At 40.6% G+C, this 14,021-nt stretch overlaps 1 protein-coding gene across 1 annotated transcript in view; it reads right to left on the bottom strand.

Annotated features, from left to right (window-relative positions):
- Positions 1-5,754: 5,754 nt before the first annotated feature.
- LOC135515309 (chemokine-like protein TAFA-2) overlaps positions 5,755-14,021 on the bottom strand; it is a 58,974-nt gene continuing 50,707 nt past the window's right edge. The window contains exons 4-6 of the mRNA XM_064938996.1: positions 10,336-10,460; positions 9,577-9,634; positions 5,755-7,056 (exon numbers count right to left, since the gene is read on the bottom strand). Of these exons, the coding sequence (XP_064795068.1) occupies positions 9,605-9,634; positions 10,336-10,460 (155 nt within the window). The 3' untranslated portion in view covers positions 5,755-7,056; positions 9,577-9,604. The remainder of the gene's footprint in view (positions 7,057-9,576; positions 9,635-10,335; positions 10,461-14,021) is intronic.

Genomic DNA, 14,021 nt, shown 5'->3' with positions numbered 1-14,021 from the left:
TTGAGAAATCAATAGGCAAATATCACAGCCAATCACAACACTGGCAGGTAAGTAATACTGTGAAACACTATCATGACACTATTACTGCAGATATACACTGAGTTTACAAAACATTAGGAACACCTTTGTAATATTGAGTTGCACCCCTTTTGCCCTCAGAACAGCCTCAATTTTTCGGGGAATGGACTCTAAAAGCTGTCGAAAGTGTTCCACAGGGATATGTGTAGCACCTTCAAGGGAAGGGCAAGGCGCAGCTAGTATCGATTATTTGTATTGATTTTGTAGGCAAATTTGGTTTCGCTCAAATAATGTTCAGCTCAATTGAATGTGTTACAGCTGTATAATGGTGTGCCATGGCATTATTGTATTCTAAGTGAACTTTGCCATTTGTGCTATGCATGATGTATGCAAGCAAAATGTCCACTTGGCCATTAGGAGGGTTCAGAGTTTTTTTTGCTAGTCATGGTTGACTGGGTTTGCTGTTCTTTGGTTACAACCAAGCAAACGCACCATTACAAGCCATGATTAGATATCGAAAATCAAACAATTGAAGTCTTCAAGAAGATGAAATAATGAGGTGTTTTACATGGTCCTTTCAGGAGAAAACTTAGGATTGTGGGGCTTTTCCATGTTGTTGTTGTTGTTTTATACAAGTGGTGATGTTGTTAAATAGGTCATGTCAAGATCGTATTCACGATTGAACATGGAAGCATATGCAAATGACATAATTAAGCAATAAGGCCCGAGGGGCTGTGGTATATCGCCAATATACCACGGCTAAGTGCTGTTCTTATGCACAACACAACACGGAGTGCCTGGATACAGACCTTAGCCGTGGTATATTGGCCATATCCCACAAACCCCCGAGGTTTACCAAAGTAATGTTTTGTCATACCCGTGGTATACGGTCTATTATAAACTGGGTGGTTCGAGCCCTGAATGCTGATTGGCTGACAGCCGTGGGTATGACAAAACAGTTATTTTTACTGCTCTAATTAAGTTGGTAAACAGTGGAATATTGGCCATATACCACACCTCCTCGGGCCTTATTGCTTAAATATACCACGGCTGTCAGCCAATCACCATTCAGGGCTCGAATCACCCAGTTTAGAATTAAGCAATAAGGCCTGGGGATGTGTGGTATATGGCCAATGTACCACGGCTAAGGACTGTTCTTATGCATGACGCAACGCGGAGTGCCTAGATACAGCCCTTAGCCGTGGTATATTGGCCGTATACCACAAACCCCCAAGGTGCCTTATTACTATTATAAACTGTTTACCTGTCACACCAGCCTTCGCTTTGGCTCCTCCTCCTGTCCAGCTCAGGCGTTCTGCGTTGCCGGCCTTCTAGCTGCTGCCGAACTTGCTGTTGGCAAACACCCTTCACACCTCAACCCCGGACTTGTCTCATCATCATTACACACACCTGGTTCCAATCCCCACTCTATCGCTGTATATATACTCCCTCGGTCATTTGTCTTTGTCGGTCATTGTAAATGTTGCTTGTTTTCCTGAGAGGAATCTCTCCTACTATTTCCTGAGCACTTTATTATTTTGCACATTGGATTTCGTCCCGCTTTTATAATTATAGTGCTTTAATAAACTCAGTAGTTCTAACCTGCGACTGCCTCCTGCCTACTCCTCTCTACACTTGTGACATTACCAACGTAATTAGAGCAGTAAAAATAACTGTTTTGTCGTACCCGATATACCACAGCTGTCAGCCAATCAGCATTCAGGGCTCAAACCACCCAGTTTATGATAGACAGTAAATCACATTCATTATTGGTTATTGTGTGAGCACTGTGATCTGCTGCCTTGGGCAATGATGCATTTTATGCCCCCAAACGAACTTCAAATACTTACAACCTCATATACACAACACTCAATTTGCGTTCTCTCTCTCTATCTCTCTCTCGCACACAAGCATGCACACACTCATACAAATACCTGTACACACAAATGTATGGTAATGCAGCAGCTCGATGGTGGGTTGTAACACACCCTTACTCTCACACTTCCAGTGAAACCCCAGTTGTACTGAAACCACAGTTGCATTTGGGAGTGCCGTTTGATGATGACGAATGCCCCATGTTGATCTTTGATCTAACCATCATCATTAGAAAAAGAGCTTAGACAGAAAAATCATGGGTCCTCTGATAGAGGTTGTGTGTATATCATTTGTGTATGTGTGTGTACAGGATCTAAATTTGATCACTCTTTTGTTGCTGATAATTTTCCTGTGCTGCAGGAAATGCAGATCAGTTTCATGATTTATCATAATTTCACTGAAAACCCGCACTAAAAAATGGTTAAATTAACATCATTGCACTTTTCATGTAGCCACATTTTGGCAAACTAATAGCCTAACCACTGATCAAGCAATGTTATGGACTAAATGTTAAAATCCTTATTATTTAGCTGCAACAATACTGGTCAAATTAAGATCCAACATCTGTGTGTGTGTGTGTGTGTGTGTGTGTGTGTGTGTGTGTGTGTGTGTGTGTGTGTGTGTGTGTGTGTGTGTGTGTGTGTGTGTGTGTGTGTGTGTGTGTGTGTGTGTGTGTGTGTGTGTGTGTGGCTATACGTGATTAAGGTTTAATGAGGGCTCTGGCTGCTGGCTGTGCATAAGAAAACTGGTACACCTTGGACTGACGTAGGGAACATGAAAACTATACAATTATCGGCCAATCTGACCACCAGTCCTACCACAATGTGATTGTTTAGGGCTTTGTGTTCGAGCTTTAACTGTTTCTTATTGGAGGACACCATGTTGCAGTGTTTTTTATGATTCCCATGACCTGTTAATAGCAGCTCATTTTAAAGCTTTTGAGAAAGAAAGGGGATCGAATAGGTGATCATCATTAGCAGCTGAGAAGCAGAATGAATCACAGGCTGTGACTCGTTCAGTCCGTCATGGAGCTGCTTCAATATAGCAGTTCAGAGGAGGGCAATTTGAAGTGTGGCAACAGTGAAATTGATGAGTAGGACAAAATGTTCTAGTGGCAGAAGAAGGTTGTCCAACATACAGGTTGTAGGGACCATTGGCAATTAGAGTATTAGGACCTGGGTCTACAGAATGCATCAATATAAAAGCTGTTTTTTGTGTGCTTAAAGTGCAGGTGTACTGCTGATCCTAGAGCTGTGCTTACCTGGGAGCTCTTATTATTAGCCCTGGCGTAGCAAAAAACCCTGCAGCCCAGCAAGGCACTAACTCTGGGGATCCATGCACCCCCATCTCACACCTATGTCTACATTTTATTTATTTTTTATTGTAATAATTTGACAGTAACCTGATTTTTTTATTTCCACATGTAGCGAGTGAATTGTTTGTGTTGTCCAATCTACATGGGTAGTAAGTGAAACAGACAGACAATATAGTTGTAATATAATTCTAACGTGCCTATTTCTCAGCGGCGGCTACAACACTTTGCGGGGGTCCAGAGAAACTGTGCTCGGACAGTAATTATTAAGAACAGGAAATGGGGTAATTTTGCTGGTTCTCCACACATGCTGTTGACTAGTCACTACACTTACTGTCAAATGAAATACTATGAATTGTCTAGGGAATGAAAAAAGAAATTGTCTGGCTAAATGCGTTATCCAAAAAGTTCATTATCGGCCAAATAATCTCCCCATATGCTGTCTCTTTTCCAAGTCCACACATATCTCCAAGCCTGAGGAAAGTTTAGGGGGAAAAACTATAGGCTATCAACACTCCCTGTCTTAAAATGATTAGAACGATTCATTCCATATCTATACTTTTTCCAACATGTAAGCCTGACAAGTCCTTTTGTTATGCAAAACTATAAAATGAAATGAAAGTACAAAGCTGGCGATAGCATCACCAATGTTTTACACTGAGCTTCTTTAATGAAATTTTCCTTTCCCAGAGAATCGACAAGCTCCATTCCCCTGGCGGAGCATTTAATTACAAAACCCACGTAAGATTATGAAACTATACAGCATATGGTGAGAGGAACGGGATTCCTTTGATGTACATTTGTAATGGCAGCAGTGGAAAAAAGAACGAGACAAATGCCTTTACCTCATTTGAATCAAGAAGCATCAGAGAAAGAAAGAGAGAGCTTCCTAGTTCAGCTCACTGTTCTCTCTTTCATTGCTAACTCCACCACCTCCCTCACCTTTCCCATCACAGCATTGAGACGTGTCAGAAAGCGGCAGAGAATCTGTGAGGGTTGTTAAAATGTCAACCCGTTTTAACGCTCTGAGGCTTGCGGGGTGTCATGGCCTTCTGATGGTGGAGAGTATGTGTTGTTCTGAATGGGGTGCCCTTTGTAATCGAAGGTGAAGCTCTGTGTTTAAAGGAAGCACTTGCTCGTCTAAGAGGAATGCGCAAAACATGACAAACTGCGACGCTCGGGGCAGCAGCCCTTCGTCTTCTGCTGCCGCTTCAACACATTTCACAGACTTAAGGGTGGGAGTGCGTTAGCAGGCTTGGAAAGCCATGTCATTCAAGGCGGTGTTGTTTGACATAGTCGGAAGCGGTGCGTTGCAAAGAAACCTCAGTGGTTCAGTAAGAGAGGGCATTGAGGCTGCTGGGAGATGATATGAGTCAATCGTACAAGGATTGTACAAGAATAAAACATGTGTCCATGAAAATCTAAAGAGGAGCCAAATTAACTATATAAACATGAGGCACCAATTTTAACCTTACTGTATACCGTACCTTCGTCAAGTGGACTAGAGTACAGTAAAGGATCCATATTGCCATGACCTAAGAAAACAAAATAAGTAGCCTACTGTTTTGAGCCTAGTCCTTTCCATACAACTGACAATCTAAGTGAACATGCTGTTTTTCTATGTTATATTGCCCCAAAGCAACTATACACTCATAGAATTACTGCACTGGAAATACACATTTTAATAGCTTCAAGAAAAGCATTATTATTATGTTGACATTATGCCAGTACGCCATCCATTTACTGGTATTATTCTCGCAGTCCCATGCCTTTTCAGTTGTGATTTTATGAAGGTTTTTTCTCTCCTGGCTGTCATGTTCTTGGAACTCAATAACCCCTAGATTTCATTAGCTCCTCTCTCGGTGTGATGTATTTACTCTGGTGACATCAATGTTTGTCTGCCCATGAAAGGCAAACAATGGTATTCTTGAGGGGGAGCATTTGAAAAGGTAGGTTCTAGTTGAGTGGGGGTGACAACTGATTTTGAGTTTGTGGGCTTTGCTTTCATAATGGTTGAAAATGTCCCATACATTACCAATTTATGATTTGTAGTTTGCTATGTTTTTATCTTTTATCATGAAAATCTTTAATGTTCTGGATCTACATTTTCAAAGTGTGTGTACGTGTTTTAACTATTCTAGCAAACAAACAAAAAATGTGACCAACTGGGGACATTTTGTTCATCCCCACAGGGTCAAATGCTATTTCTTGGGGGTTTAGGGTTAAGGATAGAATTAGGTTTAGGGTTAGGAACTAGGGTTAGGTTTAGGGTCAAGGTTAGGTTTTTGGGTTAAGGTTAAGTATAGGTGTATACACATATTTGTATTTTGTACACTATGTGTTGTGGCATAGCCCATAAAGAGCACTCTGAAAGGAATCAATGTTCCATTCCACAATAGAGATACTCATTCTCAGGGTTGTTGCATAATCATTATGAAGCCTTATCAGCTTCATACTGTAGCATACACTGTGTGAAGCATAGCTAAACAGAGTCAATCTCTGGTTTCTTCTTCCTACACCTGAGGAGGTTAAGGGTCACAACACAAGCATTAAGTTAAGACACAACCACAGTTTATTATTCGAAGATGTTATCACTTGCACAGATGAAGGAAGCGTCAGAGATACCTGTTGAAAAGTTATCAGCGAATCAGAAAGTAATTTTAAAAAGTACTTAACACTTAACCGGCCCCTACCAACCCTATGGACTATAGCCAGTATTGTAGAATGAATGCATTTTAGCTTGCATACATTAACATAAACATTACATGGACATTCGAATCTGAGCTTCAGCATTGTGCAACATAGACAAACTAACTGGATCAGCTGGCAGTTGATAGGAGGATTTTCAAAAGAACCTAAGCAAATGCTAAGCACACTCGGGGTAACTCATTTGTGCACCACTTTCATTCATGTGTACATTTTCAAAAGTATGCACCTAGTGCCCCAATCTGCTCTAGACGAAATGAAAGATGATGCCCTTGGAATAAAACATGCAAATCAAACATGACCTTCAGTTTTCAGTTTTGGTGGTGGAAATCCTACATTGTAGCCTGCCTTATAGATCAGTAGTCTACATCGATTTGTCCTTGGATACATCACATTCTCTCAACTGTCATTGGTTGGCCATTGATTGCAACTCTCATTTGAATAAGCCATGTTCCCTGCGCGCAGCACCATCGAGAATGGCCACCCAGAATGATGGCCACCCATTTAAAAAATATGGAGGTGTACATACACCAATTCCAGTACCTGTGCCATTTTTGTGCTCCTTTGAAAATCACCCTGCATGTTCAATGATTGGCTCAATACAATAAGGTTCACCAATTTTATATTTCTTCTTATTACCATTTTCTGACCATCATTTAATTGATAAAAACTGGATCGAATTCGACTCGTCCCTAATATTCATGGGGGAAATTCTTGATATTGATGATATTCTATTACAGTAATGATGCACAATGCATTCTGAGGGGGAAAAACTATTTCCCTAAAGAAAAACTATCACTTTCCAAATAATGTTTTTAATGTTTTGGCAAAATTCACCATTGTAATCCACTATAAGCAGAACAATGTTAGAGAATAAAAAGACATCCTAATGTCAAATGTGGTGGTAGTCATGTCTGGGCTTTTCAAAATAAAGGTCCCCTCTACTGAGCAATCATTTAGTAGTGTCCACTCTTCTCTTCTCATCCAGATGTCCTTTGTTACCCTGTGCTTGTAAGTCTTCCAGAAGATTCATAGTATAGTCTCCAATAGAGGGAGTCTCTATTTACAAAAAGGGTCGCTGCAATGTTCTTGAGTTCCATGATGGTATTCCACAGGTAAAGACCCAGTAACATTTATTGATCCACCTGTAACACAAACACATTTCCATGAACATCAGGCCATCCTGATTCCATCTCACAATTAATACAGTATGTGCAATACAACCAACGTCAGTGTTTTCACCACCCAGTTGTTGAGTTAGCAAAGGATTCTAAAGAGTGTCATTGAAGTGTAGACATAAAGGTTAATGAACAAATTAATTAAAAATCCATTGTTCTACATTCAATCCCGAGTGACTACAGAGTCAGTTTCTATCTTGTACTTTTCCCAGATGAATTTGAGGTTATTTGGTGCAAAGTAATCACAAGTCAATCGCAAGGCCTTTTGCATCTAAAGTTTACGGTTCATCTGCCCGTATTATGAAATTACCATTTTTGAAAAGTTTACAATTCTTAATCTCATGACCTAATCTTGTATGAATTAGGTGGTTGGTTTTCTTTGCTAGTTTTAATGAGAAAGGGCAATAAAGTGAGCAAAGGAAAGCTATCAGGAGATATTAGCGTCTTCACTCACAGTGGTCAACAAACAAAGCAAACTCATTAGCGTTCTCAGCCACTGAAATTACCTCTGTCACACTGACTGCACAAGTCACACATGATTTTGTCCACTTCTTTTTCCAGATAGGGGCAAAACAATAATGATAAGCATAATATTAAATCAAGATTTGTAAGGCACAAGTGCTTTCCCCTGGATAAAAATGTGCTTTTCCAACTAAATGCCTATCCCCATCCGTGCTGGGAAATGATTTGTAGTTGTAGGCTACACTCAGTGGGAGGAAATTCCTTGAAGAAAATTGAAACAGAGAATATGTTTTGCAGTTAAGGCCAAGTTGTTGTTCAAAATTCTTCCTGTTCCACCTTCTATATCAGATTGTAGCCTATCCTGACAGGGATGGTGTTTTTAGCACTTGTGTGGATAGAATTTGCCTTACCTTACAGACGGAGGTTTTCTGCCTCCCCTAGTTTAATGCTGTCAGATACTCTCAGCACTTCGGACCCTTCACAAGATTAAATTGCCCGTCGTGAAGCTCCGGCTCTGACTGACAGCTCCTCGGCTCAGGCAAAAGTACATTCCGGAAAGGGCTTAAGAAACGTGCCTTGCGAGGAACACCCATAACACCTTCATAACGACGTTCCACTATCGATTCCAGCAGACTGTCTCCTGACTAGGCCAGTCTGACAGCTGCCACGGGAGTTGTCAAGCTACATTTTTACTGCTGAACTTTGCAAAGAAAACAGGCACCTTTGACAGACTAATCAGACTGTGGACTGGCACATTTTTCACATGTCATAATACACTGTATTCTCTGTCTCTGAATAAATTATCTTAAAATATAGTGATAAAAAAATTCAATGACAACCCCCAGGCATCGTCTAACTTCATATTAAAAAATCTATCATAATCATATCAAACATACTCTCAATAAATTCCACAGATATTTAGGTTAGCACTACGCCACTTTGCATATGTGTAAGGAAAGAACGTCTTCGTGTCGTTCATATTGCAATAAATTCTCCCCCTCAACGGGCCATTTACATTTCCGAGCTGTCACTGTGATTAATGTGGTACTAATTTGAGAATAATTCCATGCTACAAAGACAAAGAGAAGGTGCGGGCTTTTGTCAGCAGAGAAAGGAGCCAACACGAGACAGATCTAACGGCATCTCCGTGGAGTTGTCGCAGAAAGGGGGAAATTAATGCATCGACTGAGATCATCATCACCAACAGAAGACAGGAGGAATTAAATAGGAATGTGGCACCTTCTGAATGTTTTTCAGGCGGCTTATAAAACATTTAACTCACAATCTCTTTCGGAATCATATTCAATCACATACATTGTGTTAAACCTAAGACTGAGTGAAAACAATGAGGGAAACAGGCCTATAGCTGCATGGGTCAGAGGGTGACTCATGAAATACGTAACAGAAAGATACCCAACCTGGCTTGGCTCATTATTCACTGTACAATTATCATTTTCCAATCTATAATAACTAAATGGGTTATTTGGACATGTTATGCTAGATAATCATTCTCTTGTTCATTCTCCTGCATTCTCAATAGGTTTTGCCTGTGGCAGGGAAGCACATTAGCGGGTAGATGGAAATATGCTTTCATTTTAATGTAAGGCAATTTTATTGAGATGGCATAATCACATTATGGGGAAGCAATGTATTTTCCATCTTCTAAAAGATGTTGAAGTATCTTGGATGGCAGGTAAAGCAATTAGAACACTCTCTCCAGCTGTTTTGTTGAATTTATCAATTTAAACCATAAATTATCCATGTATAGTCATTACTTGCATCCTAATAAGTACAATTAAGGAGCATGGTATAAATCTTATTTCCTCATTAAGAAAATGTTCAAACTAATGGAAATGATTTGTTTGCTGTTTCTCACCAGCACTTGACACAGTAGGATACAGATCATGTTTCAACTGTAATATTCAATATTTGCATTAAATGCTATAGTCTGAATTCAGAAAACAATGCACATTAACACTGGTACCGGTCTAATTCAATCAAATTCATCTAACAAGATTGCATCACCTTGATTCGGTTCCCGTGGCATCAAGGGTTACCAGAGCTGATCCCTGTCCGATGAGATCTTTCCGGCGTTCCGTGTGAACAAAGACAGGGGAAAAAGAAGAAGTGAAGAGATGAGTTTTAAATTTCAACCCAGGCGGAATTAACACGTGCGTGAGGTTATTACGGTTGATCAATCCATCAATACTGCTGCAGCAATACCGGCCAGCAAAAAAAATACATTCCATTTTGAGGTGTCGACTAATCCCTGGATCAATAATTACAGGCTCCAGACAGGTGTGGTGTGGCCAGTTTAAATAATTAAGTACATGGAAGGAGGCAGAACTCAAGTCTAGGGGTCGTCATAACCCAGGGAAGGATATGGGCATCGGGTTACCGCGTTAAAAGCATGTAATTGGAGTGAGTAATTTGCACGTTTCGGTCCTCAAAATGGCTCTGATAGTGCTAAGGAGACATGTTGGCCCCTCAGATATAGGCCCCCTGGGTCCCAGTAGTGACTGCAAACATTAGACAGTTTTAGCAATGGCACGACAGAGTGCTGTAATTTCAGACTAAACAGTTTGACCTTGACCAATGATACAAGTAGGCAAGGTCAATAGGTTGAGGAACAACAGGTGCCTTCTTAAACTGAAGTTGACTGTACTTGGTTACAATGAGGACTACTATGCCGCTACCATGTTGGTACTCTGTACAGCTGAACTGAAATTCAATGCCTTGTTGCCACTGTCTAAAGTGCAATGTGTTGATTACGATGACCCTTACCTTAGTAGTCTTTATCTTGTTCCCTGTGGCGCAGCTCCATCCCTTCAGATCTGGGAGGACTTTACACTCCTCCCCATCCAGACATGGATGCATCTGACACCACCACTTCTGCACCACTATAGAGGCTAGGGGAGAACAGAGACATCGTTATAATGAGCAGCTTTGAGAGATACTAGGGAGACATACAGGAACAGACATGTTCCTTGTTTTACTAAACACTAGGGCTGGCAATTACTTAGGTGCCAATACGATATGTATTGCGACTCTCACAATTCTATATGTACTGCGATTTGATGTTCCCAAACTTATTGCTCACTATATGTCTGCTGCAGAGAGAGACATTAGAGAGCCATGAGAAAATGAGTTTTGATCAGTCAGGGAAATAAAAGTGCTGAAAACATGTTGGCTCACAATTTATAAATTAAGATGGAGAACAAGCTATAGGATGAAAAATAGCGGCGTTTTGGTGCAGGTGCGACTAGCGCTACCTAACGCTTAGCTACCTACCTATTTATTTTACAAATCAATACTTGGAGTCAAATATTGATACAATATTGTCAAAAAATAATATGGTGAAAGGTAACGGTATAGATGTTTCCCCCCCCATCACCACAAAATACCATGAAATAGTTGTATTGTATTTAATGAGAGTCAAACCATCATGCACAGAGACTTATTTGTATCTCACAGGCATGATTATACCAGCAATTTTGTGTAAAGCACCTTTAGAAGTGACAGTAATTGTACAACGTTGGCTGTATCATATGGTTTGATGTCCAAGCAAACTGTTGGAACAGAATACATTTCAAACACTTAACAATGCTTTGAGGAGGTGATCAGGCTCAAACTGAGATGAGAGCTCAGGTAATCCCTGGATGTATAAAAAATAATAATTAAAAGGTTAAGTGCTGATCATTTTTCAGAGATCACCCGTGGAGCACTTTAAACTGGGCTCCATTGGCACAGCGCTTTAATTTGCTGAGAATGTCAATACTCAAATGTCATCGAATAGGTCAAACGCATCTGGTGCCAGACTTTAGGTGTGAACTGCTTTTCAAGCCCAAATTGAGGCAGCTCTTTCTGCCTGGTTGGTGGTCTGACTGCCACATTAGTGTGGATAAGTGATGTTCTGGGACTGACATGGCATAGATGTAAGTCAACTTCAAGTGCCTTTTTCGAAAATGTGAGGGTTTCAAATCGTCCCCTTCCCTTAGAAAACGTAGTGATTGCTGTGCTCTTTCTATTCATTTCAAAGCAGAAACGATTGTTCTCTTCACACTTCCGTAGACCTAGTAGCATAATAAGGACTTTACGGGACAATGATACAATGGTCTTAACATTCTGTTATACACCACTGTTATTCACCTACATTCACTGTGCAATACAAGGGAACAGGTTTGGAGCCTTGCAAATTAATCTGTGAGCTTTTGAATATGATACCAGGTGCACGAGGAATGCAGCAAATATAATATCAGATTAGCAAAACTGGGAGGGTTGTGAATTCACGGTTCTGTGGTCAAAACTTCAGCCTTGTGGAATTATAAAGCGGTTTTGAGGATATGTAAAGCTGAGTTGACTTTGCAGTGGGGCCTGTTGAAGTGGAGCTAAACCTTGAATGTGGAATTCAGAGTGGCTGTGTGATATCAATGAAAGGAAACATGACGCAGCAGTCATCAGCTTTATGCTTCAGAAGAAGCACATTTACCATGAGGGCTTCCGAGTGGCGCAACGGTCTGAGGCACTGCATCTCGGGGCTAGAGGCGTCACTACAGACCCTGGTTCGATTCTAGGCTATCACCAGCCGTGATTGGGAGTCCCATAGGGCGGTGCACAATTGGCCCAGCGCCGTTAAGGTTTGGCTTGGGTAGGCCACCATTGTAAATAAGAATTTGTTCTTAACTGACTTGCCTTGTTAAAATAAAGATAAGAAAATCAAGTACATTTCTTTCTACTGGCAATTTTGAAGCACTCAAATTTACAGTTTACATGCAAACATACACTGATTTCATCATTGATTCAGCATGAGACCTATAAAATGATGGTCAGTATTGACATTCTTATCCTGTACATTGAAAACCTCTTACGAATCCGGAAAACATATAAGAGAATAGAAGAGATTTAAGGAAGACATTTGTTTTTGAAAGCCAAGAATACTCTTGGCGTACTTCGCTCACCATATATGAATCGAATGCATATCTAATTTCACACTTATTTCACGGAAACACATTCCTTGCTTGCCACACATGAGATTCACTCCAAAAAAAGGAGCAGTCACTTATACCCCTGATCTGTCAGTAATTTGAGGATTAAGTCATACGGTATCAACGGTAGGTGAATCCGGCTTCAAATCAAATTGTGTTAGTCACATACTCCGAATACAACAGGTGTAGACCTTACAGTGAAATGCTTACTTACAAACCCCTAAACAACAATGCAGTTTAAAAAAATACAGATAAGAATAAGAAATAAAAGTAACAAGTAATTAAAGAGCAGCAGTAAAATAACAATAGCGAGACTATATACAGGGGTGACTATGCATAGATGATAACAACAGAGAGTAGCAGCGGTGTAAAAGAGGGGGGGGCAATGTGTATAGTCTGGGTAGCCATTTGACTGGATGTTCAGGAGTCTTATGGCTTGGGGGTAGAAGCTTTTTAGAAGCTTCTTGGACCTAGACTTGGCACTCTGGTAACGCTGCTGTGCTGTAGCGGGCTTGGGCCCAACGTTGCACTGAAGGCGTAAAATTGGGTTCTGGTGGGAAAAGACAACACATTTCTGGGTGCCTGACGATAACACTCATTGAAATGGCTCTGAGATTCACAACATCTACTTTCACGTCCTATAGGTACAGTGCCTTCAGAAAGTATTCACACCAATAGAGGCTGCTGAGAGGAGAACGTCTCATAATAATGGCCGGAAGTGAGAAAAGGGAATGGCACCAAACCCCTGGAAACCATGTGTATTGATGCATTCTGCTCCAATCATTATTACGTGCCCGTTCTCCCCAATTAAGGTGCCACCAACCTCCTGTGATTCACACCCTTTGAGTCAATACATGTTAGAATCACCGTTGGCAGCGATTACAGCTGTGAGTCTTTCTGGGTAAGTCTCTAAGAGCTTTGCACACCTGGATTGTACAGTATTTGCGCGTTATTCTTGTTGATCTTTGCTAGACAGCCATTTTCAAGTCTTGACAAAGATTTTCAAACCAATTTAAGTCAAAACTGTAACTAGGCAACTCAGGAAAGTGCAATGTCATCTTGGTACGCAACTCCAATGTATATTTGGCCTTGTGTTTTTAGGTTATTGTCCTGAAGGTTGAATTTGTCTCACAGTGTCTGTTGGAAAGCAGACTGAACCAGGATTTCCTCTAGGATTTTGCTTGTGGTTAGCTCTATTCCATTTATTTTAATCATTAAAAAAAACTCCCTAGTCCTTGCTGATGACAAGCATACCCATAACATGCCGCAGCCACCACCATGCTTGAAGAATGGTACTCAATGATGTATTGTGTTGGATTTGCCCCAAACATAACGCTTTCTATTCAGGACATAAAATGTATTTCTTTGCCACATTTTTAGCAGTATTACTTTCTGTATAGGCCTTCATTCTTTTCACTTTGTCAATTAGGTTAGTATTGTGGAGTAACCACAATGTCGTTGACCCCTCCTCACTTTTCTCCTATA

This window comes from Oncorhynchus masou, chromosome 27, assembly GCF_036934945.1.
Source record: "Oncorhynchus masou masou isolate Uvic2021 chromosome 27, UVic_Omas_1.1, whole genome shotgun sequence".
NCBI lineage: Eukaryota > Metazoa > Chordata > Actinopteri > Salmoniformes > Salmonidae > Oncorhynchus > Oncorhynchus masou.
The sequence above is the reverse complement of the archived record's forward strand: the minus strand, read 5'-3'. Positions and strand labels throughout refer to the sequence as shown.